The 25,227-nt window shown below is 46.3% G+C and overlaps 1 protein-coding gene across 1 annotated transcript in view; it reads right to left on the minus strand.

Annotated features, from left to right (window-relative positions):
- Positions 1 to 13,664: 13,664 nt before the first annotated feature.
- CSMD1 (CUB and Sushi multiple domains 1) overlaps positions 13,665 to 25,227 on the minus strand; it is a 1,254,382-nt gene continuing 1,242,819 nt past the window's right edge. Inside the window, exons 64-70 of the mRNA XM_069485062.1 lie at positions 24,785 to 24,964; positions 23,426 to 23,470; positions 20,407 to 20,568; positions 18,753 to 18,865; positions 17,833 to 17,920; positions 17,101 to 17,233; positions 13,665 to 13,824 (exon numbers count right to left, since the gene is read on the minus strand). Coding sequence (XP_069341163.1) covers positions 13,665 to 13,824; positions 17,101 to 17,233; positions 17,833 to 17,920; positions 18,753 to 18,865; positions 20,407 to 20,568; positions 23,426 to 23,470; positions 24,785 to 24,964 — 881 coding nt within the window. The remainder of the gene's footprint in view (positions 13,825 to 17,100; positions 17,234 to 17,832; positions 17,921 to 18,752; positions 18,866 to 20,406; positions 20,569 to 23,425; positions 23,471 to 24,784; positions 24,965 to 25,227) is intronic.

Below are 25,227 nucleotides of genomic sequence, written 5' to 3' on the forward strand. Positions count from 1 at the left end.
GCACGGTCAAACCACAGAATGACAAACACAGGAAAGCTAAACTCTCAAGAGCGCTGCTGTTGCAAAAAGGACAGGATATCACGTTTATTCCTGCCGGCCACGGAACTGACCACCCGCGGGTGCCCACCGAACCAGGAAAACAGCGAACGTGCTCAAACATGGCAAGGACAGTGAGCTTCTTTATTCCACAAAATCTAATTCTCACAACAATATTTTAGAAGCAAAAAATAAAATAATACGGCTTTCATTGAAGTGAAATGTACGTAAAAATAAAGAAAACGAACTCCCACTCAGCCCCCCGTGTGACTCCATGGAGCATGACATTTGCACGCGTGTACACAGGGAAACTCACTGCAAACACGCAGCGGCGTGTCCTCAGGTTCGGGACGGTGACTGCAGCGGAGAGCGTTTGCGGAGCGTTTACGACACGTCGTGAACGGTGGCTGCTGCTTCAGGGTTAGCTGAGGATTGAAGGTCCTCAGTGTACAAACAACCCACCTCTCTGCTCATTTCCGTGCAAAGCTGCTGTCTAGTTAGCTCATCAGAAATACATGCAAACGTCTAGACCTGAAATGGAAATCGGACCCTTGATTCTAGCTCAGTGGTTTAAATGACATTGCATAGAAGTCATCGCCTTTGAAACGATAGTTTGCTATTCAAGTGGAGAATTTCCACCATTCATCAACTGGCCTTTTTATTTCATCGTGCGCTAATTAGCTGTACGATTTAATGATGCATAAAGCTCTAATTGATGACAGTAAGGGTGTCCAAATGGCTCCATCCTTCAGCAGAAACAAATTGTAATTATTATGGGGCATTATGATGTTGCACACCAAATAAAGAAGCCTATTCCATATATTGCGTGCAGTTTACTCCTAAAAATAATCGGGATCTCGGAATCACCAGATGAATTATAAACAAAGATTCAGACCTGAGCTTGCCATTCAATCTTAGTAAACTATTAATTAAACGTATTTTACTCTGTGTAGTCCGTCTTCAAGACTCTGTGACTGTATTTTAGGAAACATTAAAAGACTTGGCGGGCCTTGGTGTGTTTCTGTTAGTAATAGCCACAGCAGGCTCTTACGCTCACGTGGAAGTAGATTTGAGTTCTAGGAAACATATGAACACTTTGTAGCCATTAGAATATCGTCGCATTCCATCCCTACTGTTTTATTTTTAATTCAGCTTTTATTTTTCATAGAGTCCTTCCTTGCCCTTAATTTAAAGAGTCAACACATTTCATAAGGTACCAAAATCCCCTGGGCTTCCTCTACAGGCGAGCACATTCTACTCTTTCAATTATTATTATTATTTGTATTTACCTGCATAATTGTAAATGCTATCCCTTAATCACTGCTTATTAATTTCCATTGTGTGGCAATATTGATTGCATTTAATTATGAAAAATCGCCATGTACCTCACTGTCACTTCTTCCCCTCCCCCCCCAATCTTTTCCATTTCTCCTGAACATAAAGAATTACTTTTCTTTCCTTACGGAGCTTCCAACCCAGCAAGAAGCGAAACGGTGACGAACGACCCCGGAGTCCCGGTGCCGTGGTGGTTACAAAGGAGACACACAGGTGGGGACGCACAGGTGAGCCCTTGAAGGATTTTGAACAAGCGAGTTACAAGTTACAAGCTCAGATTTGAATGACCACAGACCTTTGATAGCTCCCTGCAAAATCCATGCGTTGACACCTGATCACCGCGGCGAATGGTGTTGGAAGGTTGGGCCCTCTGGCGGGGGGCGGGGGGGGGGGGCGGGGGTAATCAGGTCACCAGGGCTCCACCCTCCCGAATGGGGTTCACGCCCTGATCAGGGAGGCCTCAGAGAGCCCCCCGCCCCCCATCCCCTCTGCCACGTGAGCCCACAGCTTCCTCCCTTCTCCTCTCTGCCCCACCACGTGGGGACACAGCCTTGCTCGCTGACAGAGGACACGGCCACAGGACGCCACTGGGGAAACAGAGAGCAGCCCTCACCTGACACCAAACCTGCCAGCAGCTTGGTCTTAGACCTCCCACTTCCAGAACTGCGAGGAACACATCTCTGTCATTTATAAGTTACCTGTCTGTGTTACCTGGTTAGAGCAGCACAGACGGACCAAGACAGCTCGGGGCTCCCAACGTACAGACCAACAAGTAAGAAAGGACTTGCACACTTGCGTATCAGCGCTTTGCCTGGACGGGTTATTCATTTTGGCCACATTTAAGCGCGGGGAGAGAAACTCCGCCACCAGGGATGGCTCTGAGCCGCAACAACAGTGATGCATAGTGATATTTTGTTTTCCCTGCGCTCACAAGGACCGTTTCTCTAGAAAGAGACTTATGGTACCACTTGATAGGGACCATTTACTAAACAGCCCAGATAATGAAACCGCTTTGTCATGTTTTGCCAGAGACGCTCACGGTCTGTGTCTTGCAGGTTTTTATTTCACGATGAGCTATACGGCGGCCAGAGGGAGTCCCCGGTTTCTTATCACCACCGGCCTTTTTGTGGTCACCGTTTGACTTTAGTAAAGATTTATGATCTGGGAAAAAGAGGTTCAGCAATCTGCCTCCGCCAGGGCAGCTTCGTCGTTAGGCTGCTCTATACACCACGGCCGCGGAGCCACCCTCTGCCGTAAGCACCTCCTCCAGCAAAGTTGAAACGTAAGTGCCTGTTGAACATTCACCCACATTCTCTGTCCAAGATGAGAATAAACAGCGGTCGGCACTCCAGCCTCCCTGCTATTTCCAGGGGTACATTTAGCCTCTCACGCCCAGGCCGGGGGACTCAGGCCACGGACGGCTTCCCGAAGGCGTGACTCACCGAGGGCCTTAACACGATTCCACCTGTTGTCCACCCCGTCTTGTGCGTGGACACTTAATTTTCATGTTTTCAAAAATATTTAAAAACTTCAATCATGATGGTAAAGTTCTACATCACAACTAAACAAGAGAGGGAAATTCTTACAAATTATCTACTGTGTGTGTCGATGAAGAATCTGCCAAGTTCAAGCAGCGGGAAACACCCACCCACACTAAGTCAGCCACGCGGGACGGCATCGTCCGTGGGAAGGCTGGTCTGAGCCAGAGCTCCCGCTGTGGACGCTGCCGGCCTCCTCCCTCCGGCTGCCCGTCCTTACCTTCCCCCTCCTGCGCTGGTGACCAGTCGACTGCAGATGTCCCCTGGCGTGTCCCTCCAGACACCTGTGCAGAAGAAAGAGAACATTTTTTTTTTTTTCATCAAAATGTAAACAAAAGGTTTAGAATTCACTTTGCATTAAAGTTGGTCACCAACCCGTCCCTAGGGTAGTGGCTGTGGCCAAGAAGATGGGGACCCTGTGATAACTGTGGCCTGGGTCAGATGCTGCGGGGGGTGAATTTGGCAGCCCCAGAGTGTGTGAGCTTTCGGGGCGGGTGCTCGCCACACACATTGAGGAACTGCAGGTGAACAACGGGAGGAAAAACCAGGGAGCCCACGTAGCAAATGTCCCCTGTAAAGTCTAATTAGTCCGCCAGGGCACAGCAGGGACAGCAACCGTGACCCGGGGCGTCTGTGTCCTGCCTCAGTCCACCCGGGTCTCCTCTGCAGGGAAAAACAAAGACCCCCGGAGTCCAGAGGCCCCGGCGTCCGGCAGCGCAAGACACTCGCGACCCGCACCTGCTCCCACGCGGCAGCTGAGCTTCCCGAATTCCAGCAACGCCCAGATGAACGAGACCGCATTTCCCACCAGGAGGCTCAGAATAAGATTTCAGTGAAAGCCAGAACGAGACATTTCTCTAACTCCTGCATTTGCAGAAAAAGATTTACGTTGGCTACAAACGGAAGTCAGTTTGCTCTAAGGTAACACGGGAACAGCAGCCTTACCTGGCGTTGTGGCCGCTGCTCCTCTGCCCTGAAGGGGCCACGCCGGGTTCTGCGCCCCGCGGTCCTGTCCCGACACTTTCAGTAACCTCAACTTTGAGCCTGTGCTCGGGGGGACGTCAGGCGGGCGCAGGTGAGAGGAGGAGAGGAGCCGCCGTCAGTCCCGCTGCCGTAAAAAGACGCCCGGGGTTTGCACGTGGGCATGCAGCCGCCGCCAAACGCACGTCAGCTCCCTGCTTGCACAGGAGCTCAGTTCTCTAGTATTTCCGCTTGACACGGGCCTTGAAAAATACACGCACGAACTGTAAAATTCATGCCGATAATTTTACAGTTTCGTTTCCCCTCCCCTTGAATGACACGGAGCAATACATAAAAACACCATTTCGGGTCCAGGGAGAGACCTCAGAAGAAAAGGAACAGGTTGATATTTAAGTACCTTTAACAGCACGTTCGGGGTTAGGGGCCCCCGTTGCTATTTGCACCGGGCCGGGAATCGGGTCTCCGGCCCTGCAGAGGCCGAGGGGTAACACACAAGGCGAAGCCTTCTGAGCCGCAGGGCAGGCCGCGGACAAACGGACAAACGCTGGCTGTGAGGATGACGAAGATGACGAGGAGGCTGCAACACAGCTTCTAGAACACAGGCCCCAACCCTTTTCTTTTTCTTCTCCATTATAAGCTTTCTTGTAGGGCATCATATTTTCCATAATAATCTGTTCGTGTCTTCCCTACTATACACTCAAAGACCATCCCTGGGGCCATTTGCATAGGTAGCTAAGTTTACCAAGAAATCTGGAATCTTCAGCCTTCAGCTGGCAGAAGAACACTTGGAGTGGGAAGAGCTTTCTCACCAGGCACGTCTGTTACCAGGGGAATGTCAAATGCACACGGTTCACACGGGGACAGGTTTTTTTTCAGACGAGTCCTGGAAAAGACCTTCTGTAAGACAGGACAAGCAGAGGCAAATCGAGTCTTGAAGGGTAAGGAATTCACACCAAGGGAAGAAACCATTGAAAAGCAGAAGGAAAAAAAGATGTTATAAAAAAGACATCTGCACTAGAATGTTTATAGCAGCACAATTCACAATGGCAAAGATGTGGAAACAACCCAAGTGCCCATCAATACATGAGTTGGATTAATAAAATGTGGTCTATGTCTACCATGGAGCTCTACCCAGCCATAAAAAACAGTGGTGACCTAGCACTTCTTGCATTATCCTGGGTAGAGCTGGAGCCCATTCTGCTAAGTGAAGTATCCCAAGAATGGAAAAATAATCACCACATGTACCCACCACCCAACTGGCACCAACTGATCAACACTTATGTGCACATATCGTAGTAATATTCACCGGCTGTCAGGCAGATGGGAGGGTAGGAGAGGATGGGTATATTCACACCGAATGGGTGCAGTGCGCAGTCTGGGGGATGGACACGCTTGTAGCTTTCATTTGCCTGGTGCAAATGCAATAGATATAACCCAAACGTTTGCACCCCCGTAAAAATTTTGAAAGAAAAACTACGTATGATTTATGCTCCACCCAATAACCAACCTTAACCAAGTGCCTCTTCGCCTGACCTTGTTGTTGGAGGCAACTACACGCCTAGAGATGTCAGCCCCTGAAAAGGGCTCATAGACGTTTTCCTGTGTCTTTCCCGGAAAGTGAACCCACAGGAGAGGAGAGGACGTCAGGTGAGACGGATTCCCCACTGTCACCGTGGCACAGGCACATCACTGTCGTGTGATGGTCCATCCGACACTCAAGCTAGATCTCGGGCATCCACTTAAATCACCCCTCATGCATCATATTAATATGTTGAGGGGTTTCAACATTTTCGTAGTAGGGAAATAAAAGGAAGCTGCTAGTTCTGCCAGGCGGAGGCAAACGGTGGTGGCTGTGCAACGTGGGAAGAACAGGTGCGTCCGATGAATGGCAGCGTCACGCAGGTACGCCGGGCGTGGTGCAGCTGCAAAGCAGGCACGAGCCCGTTTTGTTTTGTGGGGTTCATAGTTCATCCCACTTTGTGATCTGGAGTTCTGAAGGGGGAAACCGATAAGACAGATTCCACCAACTTTGCCATTATGCTGCTGATTAAATTCTTTCCCCTCGAAACCCAGGACTGTTTTATATTCACAATATATTTCTGGGAGGGAAACTCCGCCGGCTCCGGTCTGGCAGGTCCATTTGTCAGTGTCGTGCACTGCACGCACTATCGAGTCAAACGTGGGCTCCTTCCGTTCCAGGATTGCAATCCATCAAGCCCGACGCACACGCGCAGGGAGGTAAGACTGTTACAGGGACTTTCCTGAGTTCCCTGTGCCCAACTTGTAATGACGTCGTGACACGGTAACTGCAAATATTCCCTCCAGTGAAGAGGAATCATCTCATCCATTCAGAATGTCCCAGCAGTTCGTCTCCTCTAATCCTGAATCCAATCGACAGTGCCCTGAAATTCCTTAAAATCGCCTTTATAAATTGGCACAGTGTCTGGGTCCCTCCAGACAGATCTTATGTCACAAGGGATCTGGTGGGAAGATCCTGGGGGCTTTTTGTTCTCCGGGAGGGGACCACGCCGAGCTCTGTTCTACCGGGGAGGGCGCCTTGGAGTCGGGTCGAGCAGCAGAAACTGAAGGTGACGTCCTAGGGAAGTCCCTTACGATTTGGGTGCCTGGAGAACTCAAGCCGAAGATTTCTGAGTGTTTACCTTGCTGTTCTCTGCTGGCCTGGATCCCAAAACGCTGGCATTTGCCAGGGCTTTTGCCACAGCCCTGGCGGCTGCTCTGGCCGGGGAGAAATTCGCCGTTTCTCATCTCACTAGTGCCTTTTGCAATGGTTACAATGCACTGGCGGCTGGTGGGAGAACTGTGGATTTGGGGAGCTGACGGTGCAAAGCCCATTTGTCAGGGCTGGACGCAGTGACGCCGGACAGAGTGCGGCTGCCCCGCAGAAGGAACAGGACGTCGACTCCTCACCTCGGCCCGCCAGACCGGGCACCGTGGCAATCGCTCTCTGCACGAACCTGCTCTCTCACGCTCTGCTCACGCTGCAGGGTCTGGCAGATACTTGAGCCATTTGAGGAACTAGGTTTTTTTGTTACTATTTTCTTTATTCTTCTGCTTTGCATTTTTGTTTGTTTGTTAGCGTGTCGACGAGGAGACAATCCCCCGGTGCCGATCTGGACACAGTGAGACTCTCCCTTTGAAACGGCGTCTTCCCTTCTTTTGTCATTTTCTGTGGACGAGCGGATCTTCCTACATACCCATCGGGCCGTTAAGCCTGCACTGACCCACAGAGAAATGCCACTTCATGTCACCCAACACATCAGAGTCCAGAGAGACACGCAGGGAAACGTCTGGGCTGCAGAGGAAACCGGCTCACCTTGATCCACCCCTGCTCAGCCTGGCCTCTCTCCGACGCTAGAAAGATGCCACCAGCACCCGCGGCCATGTCCCCAACCCCCGTCCCCAATTCAAACTCTGCGTCCTTTTCCAAACACCCAACCCCCTCCTCGTCCCCACAGACTCCCAGCTGCTCAACGGACGCCGGAATCCTGACTTTACTCAGAGCCAGCTCCGCAGACAACTGCCTCGGAATATTGAGGGAAACTGTCGAACACAAATCAATCGGGAGGATTGCGTCCTGCCAGGCTCGTTTCTTTTAAATCAATTAATTAACTCGTCTGTCCAAGGCTGTGCAAACAGTTTAGAGCTCCAAGAGACAGATACCAGTCCGCGTTCCTGCCTCCTCCCTGCGCCCACAGTGGCTAACGCCACACGCCTCCCTCGGCCGCCCACCGCTGTCCCCTTCTTCAGTTGCCCCGAGGATCCCAGTAGGACCACGGAGTCACCCTGCTTTGGAACACGCTTAGAATCTCACCACGCACATGCCGTGTTTTTTAAATAGAAGCTACATTTTCTCGAATTAAGCAGCAGGTTTGATTTCATTCTGTTTGATTAGAAATTTTCTTAAGAATTTAATAAAATCAATCGAAAACTCATCTGCAAACATCAAACGGATGAGGCAGGATCCCCTGCTGCGGTGGAACGAAGAGGCCGGCAGTTCTCTCCCCACCAACAAAATTAAATATAAACATTGACAAAACGATAAAAATAACAGATTTTGGCGGGGGAGGCAGCAACTTCCTATCATGCAAGTATTTGTTGACATTTCTAAGGGTTACAAGACAGGTAAATATTCAATTCAACTATGATACAACTTTGTAAGTGGTCAATTCTGCTTGGGTGAGCCAAGAAAGGCCTCACAGGGAAGGTGTTTGAGAAGAATGAATGTTCACCGTGTTATAAACAACCCAGGAAACCAACTGCTCAGGGGTTGCAAGGATATAGCTCAGCACCATCCAACAGAAATATAACACGAGCCACAAATGCGAGGCACGTGCAAAAATCATAATTTTCCTAGTACCGCATTTTAAAACTAATTGAAAAGCAGAAGTAAAATTACTTTTAAAAACATTTCATTTAATTCAACGTATACAAATATTATTATTTCAATGCACAATGGATTTAAAATCATTAATACATTTCATATTCTTTTTTGCATACTAAGTATTCTGAATCTGATATGCCTATCGTACTCACAGCACCTCTCGGTGCAAGCTGGTCGTATTTTATGTGCGTATTTAATGACCACATGTGGTTACTGCCTACCGTATTGGACTGAGCATGTCTCTAGCTAATACAGTCAGTATGAGGTGGTTTTGTTCGTGATGGACTTGAAGTAACAGCAGTTAAAGCAAACTAGAAGTTTGCTACTCACTCATGTAAATGAAGCCCAGAGGTTGACAGTCCAGGGCTGGTCTGGTGACTTCATGATCCTCAGGAGCCAGACTGCTTCCAGCTTGTTGTTCTACCATCCACCTCGTGGCCCATTATGGCTGCTCATGCTCCAGCATTCACTTTCACATCCGTATTCTAGCCCGGAGGAAAAATGAAGAGCCGAAGAGTCATTTTCCACTGTTTAAGAAAACTGCTTACAGTGTACTGTTCACAACTTACTGTGACAGCCAAACTCAGCTCTAGTGTGATATTTATTCTAGGTAGCTAACAAACAAAGAAGCAAAGAATGGATATGAGAGGCAAATAGAAACTATCACCGCACAAGATTGCCTAATAAATAAAGTTCCATATATTAATGCAATTATTAAACTATGGCAAAAATCTTTTGGTTGTCCCATATTTTTCTAATATCTTAAAATATATCCTACCATATAACTGTAAATTAACTTCACAAAGATTTTAGAAGTACTAAATAAATTGTCTCACCTCATAGTTGATCCAAATAAATACTGTTCAAGCTTGGCCATGCTCTGCCAGGTGCTAAGTATCCCAGACGTAGGAGGCAGGTTTGTGGGATGAAAGTTTAACCCCCAATCAAGTTTCAGGGTATGTCAGTAGAAAGGTGAGTTACAAGCAAACCTCTCCTGTGATCTCAGTGTGTGGAGACAAAGACCCACGGACAATTGGAGAGCTCCGGAGTTCCAACTTCACACGCTAACTAACTCCTGAGGACACCTTTTGTGTAGGAAATCTGTGAGATGGTAAAATTAGTAATATAGAGTATTTGTTTCCCTTAGAATTCTTTGTGGGCGGTAATTATTTGCCAAAAGAAGTAAAAATAAATTACAGGTAGAATGACAGAAAAATTCAGAAAAAAATTTCATTGCTAAAAAAAGGGAACACCGGTAAATTTGATAATGTGATTTTTTTTTTTTCTCATGAAAAAGAAGAATGTTGAAAAAAGAGAAACCTGACCTCAAATACCTGCTCTGTATATCTGTGTGTCCTCGGGCAAAGTAACTAATTTTTTTTTTTTTTGAATTTCTGCTGTTTTCATCTAAAATAGGAAAAAGGTAGAACCTACTGTGCTGGCTTACAGGACTATTTGTAATGTCTCAGGTCGCCCGGTGGTGGCTGGAGGTCGGCAGGTCCTCAGTGAATTGCCGGCCTGAATGGCCCCAAACTGTAAATTGGATGTCAAAACTTTGTTACCGTGAAGCCACAATAGGGATACTTTTTTATTACTTTGTTTTCATTTTGTAATAACTTGGAAAATTAGTGTATCATTCTGTTTAACTGCAAGACATCCGGCTTCATGGCCCACTGAGGACTTGTAAAACCCGGTGTTTTCGCTCAGCCCAGACGTGAAGGGAGGGCGGGGGGCTGGCTCTGGGTTTTAAAGGTTATAGGAAAGAACATCTTTTCTGAGCCTCCTTCGAGTACGATATTTGAAATGCTCTGTTCAGTGTGTCTGTAATTCTCTTACATGTCATTTTTCAGTGTTGTGAAAGTTCACACACACACACAAAAGATCTCCCAGATTGAAAAGGAATCATAAAACCACAGATCTGGTTTTGGTTTGGAAGAAGCCAAGAGCTCTCACGGTTTCCCATGCAAACCACCAAGAAATCTGTCGGCTTCGACGCTACCGTCGTGTGGGTCCTGGTTCCTCACAAATGGGCTATCTGTGAATCGTGGAGGTGATGAGACTGTCTTGGGAAGACACTGGGCGTCGTTCTGAACACAATGAAGGGTCTTCCCTCCCCTGCCGCGGGCCTCAGTGCACACATGAAAGCTAAAATAAATTCACACCGAGAACTAGAAATCTAAAATTAAATATTTAATTAATTAGAACTCTGCTTTGCTTTAAAGATCGGTGGCATTGCACAGGCTATATTACACTCTCTTTATAATTTTTTTTTTTGACAAAAAAGATAACTGTTCATTTTAACAGGCCACTTTAATATTAATACATGTGTAATAGGATTGGAACTGAAAATCAGCTAGACAGGGTACATTTTACATTATTGGGAAAATTACAGTTCTGTATTGTAAAAACATTTATTTTTTTTTTAACAATGTACCTACATTAATCAAAAAATTACAGCATATTTAATAATTTTACAAATTCTTCATAAAAAATATATCTCTGTACAAAAAAGGTCTTTTGCACCTACGTGGAGTCAGCAGCGTGTGAGGGACCGCGGGAGGGGTGGCGATGACAGGTTTCCTGATCGTAATGCCAGCGTCCTTTTTTTTAATGTTTTTCCCCCTTTTTATAATAGCTTTTTTTTGTCGTTGTTGTCATTGTTTACAAAATATTTTACAGAAGAAAAAAATTATTGCAGCTAGCCTGAAAAAAGGCAAGATGTGTGTGGAACAAGCAGCAGTTTTAAACAGCTTTGAAGCACGTGTCCTGTTTCTAGCGTGTGGTCACCTCCCTCGCGTGGTCTGGTCGCCTTCGGGGAAGAGTCTTCTAGACCTGACTCAGCCAGCGCCTCTCCTGACGTCCCCTAACGAGACCCCCCCCGGCCGCTCGCGGGGGACCTGGTGACACACGGCACAACACCCTCGGGAGAAACCAGGCAGAATTCTCACAAGAGAACTTCACTGAATTTTTTTTTTTTTTCTTTTAAATAACATGCTCCAAACTGGCAACCATAGGACAGTTTGACTTTGCACAGAAAGGAAAATAACGTCTAATCTGATATGTGATTTCTCGTACGTACGGAGGTCCTGTCGGGTCAGGATTTCCTAACGTGGTTGACCGGCAAGCAGGTCAGGGATGTGGGAAACAGAGACGTCGATTCGGACTCTGAAGTCAGCATTTTGCACCTGGTTTGAGTGACTCAAACTTAGATATGTACAATATATATATATATGTATATATACACCTACTATGTATAGTGACCCTGGTCTCCCTTCACACAGTGGTCCTCCAGCCTTCTACGTTCGCGCTGTTGGATTCCACGTGCGTGCTGGGAGCTCGCCTCCTGCCGACCTCCCCTGCGCTAGGGAGAGAGAGGCGGCTCCGGGAGGCTCCTCCTCGCAAAGCCAATCTGCAAGGATGCTGTGCGCGGTGGCCGGGGGGACACGGGCAGAGGACGCAGCACACGAACGTGGGATCCGCGACTGGGGGACTCGCCAGACAGGAGCGAGGAGGGGCCGGTGCGCCCCCGGCGGGAGACAGCCCTCCAGCGGGAAGCCAGCAGCCCCGTGAGGACATCGACGGGACGTTCTGATGGAGACGTCTGCACGACTTGCGGAAGCACGCCCTCTTCTCCTTCCTGGCAGGGTTCCCTTTCTCCTTTCGCACTTCCCAAGTCCTGCGCTCAGACACTCGGGACACAGACGGCTCGTCGTGAAGCTGGGCGCGGCCACGTCCATGACAACACAGCGGGGCGATGCGAACACCCCGCCATTCGTCCCCACGCCAATCCGGAATGCCAGAGAGGGGGCGCTTTCCACAAGGGGGGGCGGGCAGGTACTTACACGTGAAATAATAAAATAAGCATTATCTTTTCAAAAATATTTTTATCAAACAAGTATAAATAAAAATAAACATGATCTTCACTTTGAATTTGTTACATCGACATTCTCATGGTCATAAGCTTCTGCTTCGTGTTTGGATTTTATCCGCGCTGGGGATTCTGACCTATTGTATTTCTACCGTAACTCGCCATTGACCTCTCATGAACTCTGAACTTGAAAATCATCACCGACCTTCCCTTCCCGTCTGGAATTATAAAGCGTGGAACAAAAGGCAAACTAATAGACAGGACATATCATCGCGAGAGGAACGTGTGTGGCGTTTTCCCCTACCTCCAAAGGAACACTTAGTATTCTGATCCTGAACAACTGTCACCGAGCTCAAAGTGCCACTGTGGTGTCCTGTCTTTCAATGCAATATCAGAGAGTGATGGCACAGTAAAAGAAAGAAAAAAAAAAAGAAAAACAATGCAAAAGGGAAGACTGTGTTGTGAGCTAAACCCCACACGTTCGTGAGCTATCTAAAATAAATTACTATTCACATTTTTACATGGCAAATAGAAACGTATGCGACCCCCTGCTCGTACGTAGTACAATACAGACAAGTGGATGACGACCGTACTAAAGGAAGAAAACATGAGAATTAAAAAGGGCCTTTTTTCTTTTCTCATTGGACCTCTTCGATGACTTCAGCTAACAGAAGCAATAATAAAATAAATCTCTGCAATACTGGATTTCCTTCTAGGATCTGCGTCATATCTGTGGATGTTTCCTAACACTCCAACTAGGCTGACGGTGGAAAGTTTAGCTTGACATGAAAGGATGCTTGTGTACTACGGAGCGTGTGTAGAAACCCTGTGTAAATAGATTAATCAGAATCTTAGTCATTCGTAACATACTAGTGCAAAAAATTGTGCATCAAAAATTCTGCAATAGAACAGCTGACTGGGAAATTTGCAAATGTCCCTGGGGCCATCGGACATACGGAGCTGGGAGGTCCTCACAGCTTGCCGGGTGTCGGAGGGACAGAGTGAAGCGCTTGCTTGTGTGTGTGTGTCTATCAGAAAGGTGTCTTCTTCGAGAAAGCTTTTTATTTTTTTTTCCAGAGTATTCATGTTCATGGGGGTCAATTAAAAAAAAAAAAACACACACGCGCACATATCGTGGTGCCACCATTTGGTCACCGCACCCGCAGGGTGCATCCACGTGCCCAGAAGATTGCATTGAGAGGCATCCCAGCAACACGGAAGTGTGGCAATCGGAGGCGCGGGGTGTGACGCGGCGGCCCGACCCGGCCGTCTGTCTTCCTCGAGCGTGTCTGGATCCCGGGCGGATGCGGCCAGGCGTCTGGAATCCACCTGCGGGGCGAAGGCGCCGGCACGTCCGCGTGGGAGTCCCCGCTGCGTGGAGGCCAGCAGGCGGCGCCGGGGCTGCAGCAAGGCGGGTCGCAGGGAGAGTGGTCTATGGCACCAAAGGAATCACTGTGTGTCCGTCAGAGGTATGGCTATGAACCGTCCTGCCGGGGCGCCGGGGCTATACCACCGTGCACACCGTGTTCAGAGTCGTGTCAAACCTCACGGCCTTGGCTTCTGTGGGTTTTAAGTTTGTGTCGTACATGGGGTTTTCGAAGGAAGCTTGTCCATTGCTGTTTTCATGGCCGGCGTAGCCGTTGTACTGAACTTTGGGTCTTGTTCTAGAAGGAAAAGAGGAAACCGACAGTGAGAGTCCCGATTTCAATGAAACGTGCACCGCAGCTCGGGCGGGGGGGCGGGGGGTGGCGAGAGGCGACCCCCCCAGCGGAGAGCCGTGCGGTGAGAGGGTCTACATGGCCGCACACTCCTGAGAGCTTGTTTTAAATTGGCGGTCGGGATGATAAAGAGGGTTTAAAAAATTGAGGCAATTTCTAAACCAAAGAATAAGCTATGCTTCCCTCAGATGCTCCCGGGAAACCGGGGAGGTCTCAAAGCTGGCGTGGGACAGATCGCGCCTGGGCCCCCACCTACCGCGGACAGGTCACACGGCCCTGGTCGCTGAGCTGTCCCCTGCTCTGTAAAACGAGGATGCAAAGCGCGACGTCTGCCCTTGGGGGCTGCTAAGATTGACCCAAGTCACAATTACAGGCTCACAGTTCACTGTTAGCCCCATCATTCACTAAATGTTAGCTGGTTTTGATTTTTTGTCTCTGGTGAGATAAAAATGAATCTGTTGTAGGAAAGAAGCTATACTCATGACTAAACTATTATTAAGGTTTTAGGGTTAAAAGAGAACCCCTACATGTACTCCATGATGAGAGAGTTAGAGGGTTTTTAGATTTAAAAGACCTAAACATATCTGGGCTGATTCCTTTTATAATTTTCCTTTTTCCAGAAGAAATTACATAAGAAAAATATGCCAGGTGGCAAAGACAGAACTTTAGTAACATAATTTGATATTGGAGGTCAATGAACGTCTGCTTTCATTGCTTGCCAGGTTTTCTTAAGTTGCCAAATGTTCACTAAGAAACAGAGAAGTGGAGCCGGCCTGGCCTCGGGAACCAGCGCGCCAGTGTGCAGCTGTCTCTGCAGCCAGCGAGGTCTGGGACCTTGAACTTGGAAAACGCTCCCACAGCAGAAGTCAGCAAACAAATTCGGTCTCTCGTGAGTGGCGTGAAGACCTGGCCCAACATGTTCTCTCGGTCACTGGGATCAGAGTCACCCCTGTCCCCTCATTGCTCGGGACACGCACGACCACTCGGATCCGATGCAGCCGGACCCCGGAGAGGGGAACCTGGTCGACCCAACCACCAGGAGGAGGGGTCAGGACCTCGGCTCTGCCTGACAACACACCTTGCAGCTCACGAGGAAGAAAGAGACTCAGACATGAGCAGAAACAAGGTTTATATGGAGAAATACAAAGCCCACTCATCAGGAAAGGTGTCTCCGCAGAGGCTGAGAAGCCACTGGGGGCGAGGGGGGGGGTGATGCTCAGGGCCCGGCGTGTCCCTGGCGAGTGGCCGGAACCTGGAGACCGTGGCCTGATGGATGCTGTGCTTGTCACCGGGCCTGGTTCCTGCTTCTGCGAAACTCCTGGCACCCCTCGCACAGCACAGAAGTGGGGAACTAAAACACCCTACAGATGTAGATGTCCCCGCGGCCTCACGGCCACCCCGAGAGCCAGGAGACGGGAGAGCGTCCATGTCCAGACAGCGCTGGATGTGGAGCAGTGCTGGGAAGGGAGGGAACCCAACCATGACAACACTGGCTTCCCCCCCAGCCCAGAGGAGGTTTCGCATCTGTATAAAAACAAGTGACATCTCACGCCCGTCTGGTTGTGCAGCCTGAGACCCATTCCCGTGGCGTCACCTTCACCCAGGCAGCTGTGATGACTTCTGAACATCGATACGGAGGCTTCTAAGGTTTAAGGACTAAAGCTGGGGTGCACTTTGAATATACCCCCAATGCCAGATATAGGCAGAAGTCATATTTCATTCATGTGTGAATACATATAATTGCGTGGGAGTATCTTTGCAAAGGACAAGAGAATCTGAGACTCCCGTGAAGGTTTGCGTCTTGGGAGGCGCAGGGAGGCACAGCTCTGTCACGCCGCATGCTGCCCAGCTCAGGCACAGAGGCCAAGACGGGACTATCTGGGGTCTCCCTGCTGACCAGGAAAATGTCGAAAGTTGAAGGAAAACAGCTGAAATGGACGAGACCCTTTCCTGGGGGGTAACGTGGATGCCAAGACAGCACAGATGAATTTGTAGGAATTACAAATTCCTCTAGTATGTGTCTCCAAAAGGTGTTATATTACCTACAGGAATTTGTGAAAGAAGATATATTTTTAATTTATATCTTTTTAAAAAGAGAAGCACCTCTAATCATGGCATTTTTAAATTTTTTCCAAATTAAAAAAAATACAGATAGTGTCAATCTTCAGTTTTGTAAGTATCGTCTGAAATTTCTTTCACTGGGTTATATTTTTAAGTAAGAACATTACCGGCCACTGGAAACGGAAGACATGCAGTAAAGTAGCTAAAACTATACAACTTTGAAGCAACATTCTTGCTATATTGTGTTTCAAAAACAAACACAAGAAATCACACATTTAAAGAAGATATTCCATGAATTATTTAAAAAAAATAACTTTCTCACACAAGTTTTTTTTTTTTTAACCAAGATTAAGTGGAAATATCTATACTATATAAATAAACATTTGGCTCATTTAACATACTTTAATCTTACTGTAGGGGATTATAATTTTTTTCCTTATTACTTGCAGACAATGCTACTATTTCAAATAATGTTTTAGAGTAGTTTGGCATTGTCAAATTCCTCCAGGTAACATATTATCCACATAGAGATGAAACGTATGAGACATTTATAATTCCTCCAAAATAATTTGTTTTGGGCATTCATATAATCCCATATGAAAGGTTCTATTTCATTAAAGTGGCTTTTCCCTGAGTTTTGACATTTTCCTTTTAGTACGGTTTTGCAAATTAATAGACACTCAGAATACTTTTTCAGGAGTGGAACATCTAACAATTCTTAATGTATAGAGAGAGCGCTGAATTTCTATTTGTTGAAGGAAGGAATCGATAAAAATGTATCGATCACAAATGCGTGGAGTTGGAAGCAGCCATGGAGAACATTGCGTTCGCCCTTTTTCCATTGAGACCGTCTCAGTGTTCTGGTAGCTGCTGTGAAACCTAAACTGGGAACAGTCTGCTTTACTTCATCTTCCACCTGAACCAGAAACAGAGCGTGTTATCTCTTAACCGAGTCGTTTATTCTCCTATCACTCCTATCTGTCCTGCTGACAAAGGGGGACAAAACACCCTCAAAACACAAACAACAGAAACCTTGACGCGTGTGCATTCTTAACGTGGGAGATGATAGCGCGTAGCAATATAAAACATACGTGCACGGGAGCGCGAGTGCACGCACACTGCTCAAACCAACACTTCACACGCGTGCCATGTTGACAGTACCTGTGTTTGTAGAGGTAAAACGCAAACCCTGATAAAATGAGAGCAAAGAAGGGAACCAGAATGGCCGCTGCCACGGAGCCGCTGCTGGTGCCGTGGTACTGACCGGAGGGGTCTTGGTCCGAGTTCAAGGGATCTGGAAGGTGAGAGGAATATTCAATTTGCGGTGGTTGTACGAGGCTTAAGCAAAGACATATGGATGATAAATTTTATAAATGGATGAATTTATAATCTCTACAAGCAGCAGGAGTTGCAGTTCCACAGGGAACCAGCTGATATTCTTTTCTAAAGATTTTAATGTCCACTTTTATCACCAAGGTACAAAAAACTATTTCCTAGTACCACGCAACAGTACTGTGAAGGACCCTCACACTTGAAACATAAGAAAGACAAAAGGGTCGCTATAGGGTCTGACTTTTGGTTTTAGTTACAGATATTTGCATTTTCATAAAAACGGACTGAAAGTGTTTGTACGTTTTTGTCTACAAAGGTCAGTGCTATTTGCTGTTTGCGCCCGTCTTGGGGCCTGACTCAGCAAGATATCCGGCATCGAAATCACAGTGATCACATTGGTTCCAGCTCTGTGTTTGCCTGTTTTGCTGTTCCTGAGACTCCTCCCATCCTGTGGTTTGGTCTGTGCTTCTCCTGGAGCCTCGCCCTGTCCCTTCCCTCCCAGCCTGGTCACTGGAAGGCCACACGGTCACTCACTTTACGAACATCTCAGGTGCGACTCACCTTGCCTTTCTAGCTTGAATTTTCCAAAGTCTTTTCCATGTATGTCCCCTTGAAAAGTAAATCCTCCTCTTTCAAGTCCAGATGACACCTGATACGTAGCAAGGGAAGGAGAGAAAGAAAAAAGAACAAACAGGAATTAACAGTGATATCTTCTTTTATCATAATACCACTGCACTGTCTCGGATACAGATGCTACAGGTTCAATAGTTTATTTTTTGTGCTCTCTTTAGTGACACATTTATGGTTAAAAATCGGAAATCCATCCAGACTTATATAAATCCTCAACTAACATATATAAACGCTTCCTCTCTCATTCTGACCTCGGAAATGGCAGTATGTCTTACGACACTTCCATATGTTCACCGCCCTTCCTGAGCGGACAGACATGTGAGTTGGTAAATGACCTGTATTACGTAAAAATCACTTTCTGTCACCGCTGTTGGCCTGTGCACGTCAGGTGAGGCTGCACACCCTGAAGTCAGATAGCGGATTAGAACTCAAACAAGTGGTTAACTTGCAAAGAAGGATTTTCAGGGGACCATCTTAACTCTCTCTGTTTATCTGGGAGTGACTTTTTTTTCAAAACTTCCAAGCGGCTGCCCAGTGCTCTTGGAGAATTTGGGGTTGCGCCACTCTTAGGGTGCAACGTGGTGTTTATAGCACAGAACCTGGATTTGGGGTCTTGTTTTGTTCTCAACTGTAACAGCCACAGCCGGCCCCTTCGTCTCTCATTTCAGAGCCCTTGGGTTCCTCCCGTTGTGACATGAAGGGGCAGAATGGCCCTACTGGCCAGAGGGACAGCTGACTGCTCGAGGCAGACACGGCACTGCTGTGCTCAGAAGGTCCCCGGTGTGCGGCCCGCCCTCCGTGGCAGACGGAGGTGACCAGGAAGCCCGTCACGGACCCCACACGGCACTTACGTAACCATCCAGACCCCAGTCGTCGTTCTCAAACTTGCTCACGAAGATGTCTACCGGGCCTTTACTCTGAAAGGCTTTCAGGAGTAAGTGGGCCTCCTCCTTCTTGTAGACGCCTGCGAACAGACCAGCCGGTCAGCCCTGCCTTGCAGGAATCCACCGCGTTAATGATTCCGCCAGCAGACCCATGAGACGACCATATTGCACATGGAGGAAAACTCACACAGAAATTTCATTTATATTTGTAAACTTCAGCCTCAGCACCTCCTCTTTTTTTTTTCCCCTGAAAAATCACTTCTTATTAAATCCTTGTTGATCTTGAATGGCTATAACACACTTCACCAAATTCAACATTTTTATCCCACACAAAGAATAAAAGCAATATGTGTTCAATTCTGCTAATTAAAAATCCAGAATTTTTTTATCCACATTGTATTCACTTTTGAGGACAGCGGTATGTAGAAAAAAGAGACCAAAACCATAACCCCCGATACAGCTGCTTCTAATCTGACTTACACCCATCGAGCCCCCCGACTCCATGAAGAGAAATATTACCTAACTCACTTGAGTAAGATTAAGGAATTCACGTATTTTAAAAGGTTCAGTTAATTTTGACACACGACTTAAGCAGCTGGTCTAAATCGCTTGCACATTCACAGGAGCACGGTGTAAGGACACACTCAGGCCTGAGACCACGAGTCCAAAAACACACACCTGGGAAACACCTGTGAGTGGGCGTGATCTTGCCTGTCGTAAGCCGGGGCACGTGCACCATTTTTAGACGTGTCCACGTCCAAGGAAGCAGGAACGAGGAACGGGCAGGGGTCGGGGGCCTTGACCTGCTACCACACTCCCCAAAGGCCAGTCGCTGGGCTGTCTATTGAGTAGTGAGACGGGGGGACAGGTGGGGGCTTCTGGGTGTTCAGAACCAGAGCTGCGACTCGTGGATAACTGAGGGAGAATCTCAAGCCCCTAAGAGTCTACTGACAACAACACATGGCCATAAGTAGCAAAGTAATTCTGTTTTTAATTATGCTGGACGCAGGCAGGAGGGTGACACTGTGCTTCTCAGTTAGGAGCGTGGGCTCAGGGTTCTGACTGCTGAGCTCAAACCCTGCCTCTGCCAGCTACTTACCACGGAACCTTGGGAAAGCTCAGTGATTTTCCTGGGTCGACCTATCTCCCTTTCTATCAAAATCAGTCAAAACAATGTATATAATAACAGTACGTGTATCATAGGAATGATGTAAGAATGATTAAAATAACATATGTAAACTGCTTAAAATAGTGTCTGCCATATAAATCAGAGCTGTCATTGTATTAATTGTGCAAGAAAAGTAACTCGTGAGGAACACATGAGTTAGGAAAAAGGCTATCAAAAGAGTGATGTTTGCAGGTGAACACATCCATGTGTGAATCTCAGATCCTTGACTTAATATGTTGTGTGCACCATATTTTCTGTCCTGCTTTTGTAATCTTTAAAATGAGAAGATAACACCAACCTGCCAGGGTTACGGAGCAGCCCCAATAAGACGTCGTATGTGGAAAGCGCACACGACCTTAATAAATACGTAAGAAACGTGGGATCGCCCCCTTTTGCTAAGATCACGGTCCCTGTCTGCTCGCGCCCACCCCCGGGCGAATCCCCCGGGCCCACCTGTCAACTTCAGCTCCACGGGCGAGGCTTCGGTGAAGGTGGCGTTCACCTTGCTGCTCGTGGCGTTGAACCAGTCCACGGTGAGCGTGGCAGGCTGCCTTTTCCCCAGATATTCGTAATATCCCTTCCACACCGAGTGGACGAAAAACACATCCGAGGGAACTGCAGGGACGGGGAAACACGAGCGTTAGCACACGCACAGACGGCCAGTCCAGGCATTTTTAAACACAGAAGGCACAGTAGCGTTCAGGGAGAGATCACAGACGATGACGACGATGAAGCCAAAGATAACCTAGCGCCTTGTCCTCTCCTAGCAGGTGCACGAGTCCAAGGACACCGGGAGGGCACTGTTGTGGTTTGCAGGCAGACCCCCGTTTCCTCGCTGGGAAGTGTTTTAGGGGCCAAAGCATAACAGCCGTGCCAAGGCCAGGGGGGTGTGGTGAACTGGCACTGCTGATGGTAGGTTGGTTTGTATTGTGCTTGGTAACAAATGTGCTAAACATACCCATGAGGTCACTACTGATACTTCACTAATGTCCCAGTCTACTCTTGCAAAGACTTCGAAGGCTCAGCACAAGTGACATGCACCGTCTGTCGGGAACCCCCTGCCCTCAAAACGCCTGCGTTTCCGAGAGCCGCCCTGGCTGGTCACAACCAGCTTATCAAGACGATGGCGCTTCATTTCTGGAGGTTTTATCTTGTCAGTGGAGCCAGCCTTTCTCTCACTCGCGCTCTGCTCTTCCACTTTAATCTCCTTATACACCACAGCCCAATGTTACTGAGAAAGGTGGACTCCATAATCTCAAACATCTCTTTTATAGTTATGACTTTTAAGTCTTTGTACAACATAAGATTCATCTGGGACGTGAAACCTTGCAAGGATTATTGAGATATTTTTCTCTTGTTTTCACTGCTTATGAAAAAAATAAACTTGTTTTTCCCATCTCAGTTAAATGTGTATAAAGTCCTGCCATTTTCACAATATTAATAAAAATGAATAGTATTCCATTGTATAAATCTACATCCATGAGTCCACTGAGTTTCTCTTTGCTTTTTTGCCCTATGATGTGCCTAAATCATTTAATGAGACAAGATCCACTGTAAGTAGACTTGGTCCAAACACACTGGTTGAGTTTCTAGGTAGAAAAAAAGGTTCATTTCTCCCTAAATGTATTTTTTTTTTTTTTTCAAATCCACTTTTAGTCACAAATGGTGAAGACAAAAGTCTGTCGTGTCTGTGTTCATGACTCCCTTTTCAGCCCAGCTGGCTGTTGTCTTGTCTTCCTAAGCAGGCTGAGCCTATAGGCTCAGCCTGGCAACCGAAGAGTTAACGAAGAACAGACTGTAGTAGCCTCCTATGGTTTTGAATAGATGCCCCTTCCCAATAATAATAAAAAAGTAGTTTAAAACTGATATGTCAAGCATCTACCATTTGCTTACAAATAACTGACATTAAACATTTCTACTTATCCATCAGCAGTGTTGCAGAGGCCCTGTTGTAACTGGCACCCCGCCAAAGGACTTTATCTTCCTTGACTAACATTAATAGTCTTTAAAATAACATCAAGATTGCTTTCCCTAATTAGAACGTATAGACTCATCTGAAGGTATTCATGCCATTCACTTAAGTTTTCTGCCCGGGTAGAACAGGGTATAATCAGTATCTTAGAAGTGGCTTCTGTGTATCAAAATGTGACCATCAGTCACGTGGTAGAAATCGTCTTTTGGGGTCCTCATCATTTCACTTGTTACAATAAGCGTTCAGCACAATGCAAGAACCAAATACAATGCAAGAACCACCTCGCTAAAGCACTGATTTCATTAGCATTTCCCTTCAGAGAAAGTAAGAGAAAGGCATATTGATGATAATATTTGCACCTACTACAAGAGAATGTATATATTTCAATATCTTAAATATAGAAAAGCAAATAAAAAACAGAATACACAACAGCCATAACAAAAAGAGATTGTTTCCTTCCCTTGAAGAAAGTGTTGCCTAGATGAAGAGTACTGACTTCTGTACTTGATTTGGAACTAATATTTAAATAAAATAGTCCAGAAAGATTTTATTAAAGGTATGTTTTATTCTTCATGGTGTAAACTGGAGAAATTCCTTTAATCATGTTGGCATATTTTGTCTAGTCTAAGGATTAAACGTGTAACACAGAATTCTGAGTTCACAGCCCTACAAATGCACTTCGCACATTTGGTTCTAAAATCGAGCTTTATGTCCAAGAAATCAGTGTTAACACCTGAATAAAGAAAATACTACTGTAGTGACCTTACATATTTACAAAGGTTTTCTATTTCTGATTAAACAACAACAAAAAACACCCAATTTGACTTAAATGAGTATAATTTGAGGACACGTTTTGTTATTTAAATAGTATCTAAATTTGTGACACAGATACAATATGTCAGATGATTTCAAGTGACAGAAACTTTTCTCAGAGGGTGGGACTGCATCTTTCCAGTTTGCTACGTACTGCATTTAGCAAGGCACCACACACGACAACAACAGAAAGAAACTGTGCTTCCCGTTTTAGAGGGCGGAGGATGCCTGGATCATGGAGACACGGGAAAAGAATGGGGCTCCACCTTTGAACTATTCAAATCAGCAACCGAAGCTGTCAAAATGCCTCATTTACAAGAGCTTCTTCACTTGGAGGAAAGAATTGCAACCCTCTTTATAAGGCTCTCCATTATACCACACGGCACCATCAATTTTTTGTGTCCACTTCTGCCTACAAAATGCCTGAGGGACCTTTTCATGAAACTGCGTGGTAACAGCGAAGGTTCTCTTTGCAAGTGAAGCAGTGTTACTGCATTAACAAACCACTGTTGTGAAAGAAATAGAAACCTACGGAGGCTTGGTGTTTTAAATCACTGAAATGTTAACGTCGTCACGGACTAATGGATTCAGAAATTTAAATGCTAACGGTTGTTTCGCTGTACAAAGTATAGTAGAGAGCAAGTCACTTTATTTGATCGAAATCTATAACTGTTCTGGTATACAAACCTGGAGTTTTAGTAACTGTTTCATTAACTTCTCTCACTCCTTTACCTACAAGTAAAAAGACAAATTATCATTTTCAAAAACATTTATTTTTTTTTGAATAAGTTTGAAAAAATGTCAAATTGAAGCAAATTTCCTTCCTTTCTCCAGATTTTTTAAATGTACAAAATACGGATACCTCATACGCCTACATTTCAAACCCACGTGTTCCCAGCAGGATACTCTTGGTGTCTGTGGGAAGGCTGAGTTTCACGATGGAAGCTCAGTGTACACCTATCCGGCATGTGTGTTTCCATTTGAGGTGCTACAACAGAGAGCCTTGCAAACGAGGGTGGCTTGTGTCCACTTTCTGACATCCTCTTGGGGACATCCTGACCTAAACTGAGAGGTGATGTCCAAAACAACTAACGTGTCATAATCCTTCTTAATTTTCCAATCCCCCACCCAAATCCATGAATTTATACATTTCTACTGAAGAACATCAAATTGTTTCCTTTGCAGAATGTTTATTTTGGTCTATTAAGTTAGATTTAACTGATAATATTTTAGTTTTTATAGTTATATATCAAACTACAGGTTGTCATGTTTAAAGTTTGCATTCTTCTATTTCTGCCAGGGAAGGGCAAGGGAAACAACTGTGTCTCAAAAATTCCTAATCTGAGAATTGCACAGAAGCCCCAGGGAGCTAAGCTTACAGCCACTGACCTGATCGCATGGTGGGATCTTTGCTCATGCTGTTTACACTCAGTGCGCGTGTAAAGTACGCTCGGTGGGAACCTGCAGACTTAGCTACTATCAAGCCTGAGCCGGACATGCTACCCTCACTTGTAAACACACAAATCTGTGACCCATTAATGCATCACTTCCATGTCAGTGGTTTTTGTAATTTTAAAACGTGGAACCAATGTCAAGAACACACACGTTTATAGTCCGCCACAAACATCCTGCGGTCTGCAAAGGTACACAGAAAGTTCAATTTATGTTTTTCTAGGTACTTGGTGATACTTATCCATTTCCATCTTTAAGAAATATAGTTTGTGAAAACACACTGCGTATGGTTTTCCTTTTAACCCAGGATGCTTTTCCTTAACCAACTAGCTTTTCTCTTTGGCCTAAAGTGAAACCAGCAGACACTGAAATCTATGTATCTGCTCAGCTACGCCACCATCGCATCCGACACTTACGACACGCACGTCCGCGCACACACAGCTCACGCACATCGAGCACGGCTGAAGCGGGGTGGTGACACTACGGGCATCGTGCTGGCGTATGAGCCTGGAACCTGGAGACTAGCCTGATGGGCAGGTGACAGTCTTCCCTGCTCCTTAGGAACGTTCTTCTGCTCCCTGATCAGTGACTTACTTTTACAGACAGGCGACTTCCCCGTCCACTTCATGTCTGCCTTACACGTCCTGTGCTCAGACCCCGCGGCGAGGAAGAAGCCTGGGTGGCAGGTGTACACCAAGGTGTAGCCAAACGCAGGGAGGTCGATGGCGCGCACGTCCGCGTGCGCTGGGGTTTCCGGCTGTCTGCAGGCGTGAGCTGAAATAGTACCAATTCCGTTAGGAAACAGTAAAACCTTGTTCAGTGTAAAGTTAGCACATGCGTCTAAGGGAAAAAATAGAGCAGAATGGGCCCCAGTTCCATCCAGGATAATAAACATTTTGAAATAAAAAAAAATTTAAAAAAAGAAATAAATAGAGCAAACGATTTTGGAAATGGTTTTTATATGTAGTTATGTGTAAAGATTTAGAAATCAAAGCTTTGAAATACACAGAATACTTCTGATATATTAAAAAGATTAT

The sequence above is a fragment of the Eulemur rufifrons genome, chromosome 12, assembly GCF_041146395.1.
Source record: "Eulemur rufifrons isolate Redbay chromosome 12, OSU_ERuf_1, whole genome shotgun sequence".
In the NCBI taxonomy this organism is placed as follows: Eukaryota; Metazoa; Chordata; class Mammalia; order Primates; family Lemuridae; genus Eulemur; species Eulemur rufifrons.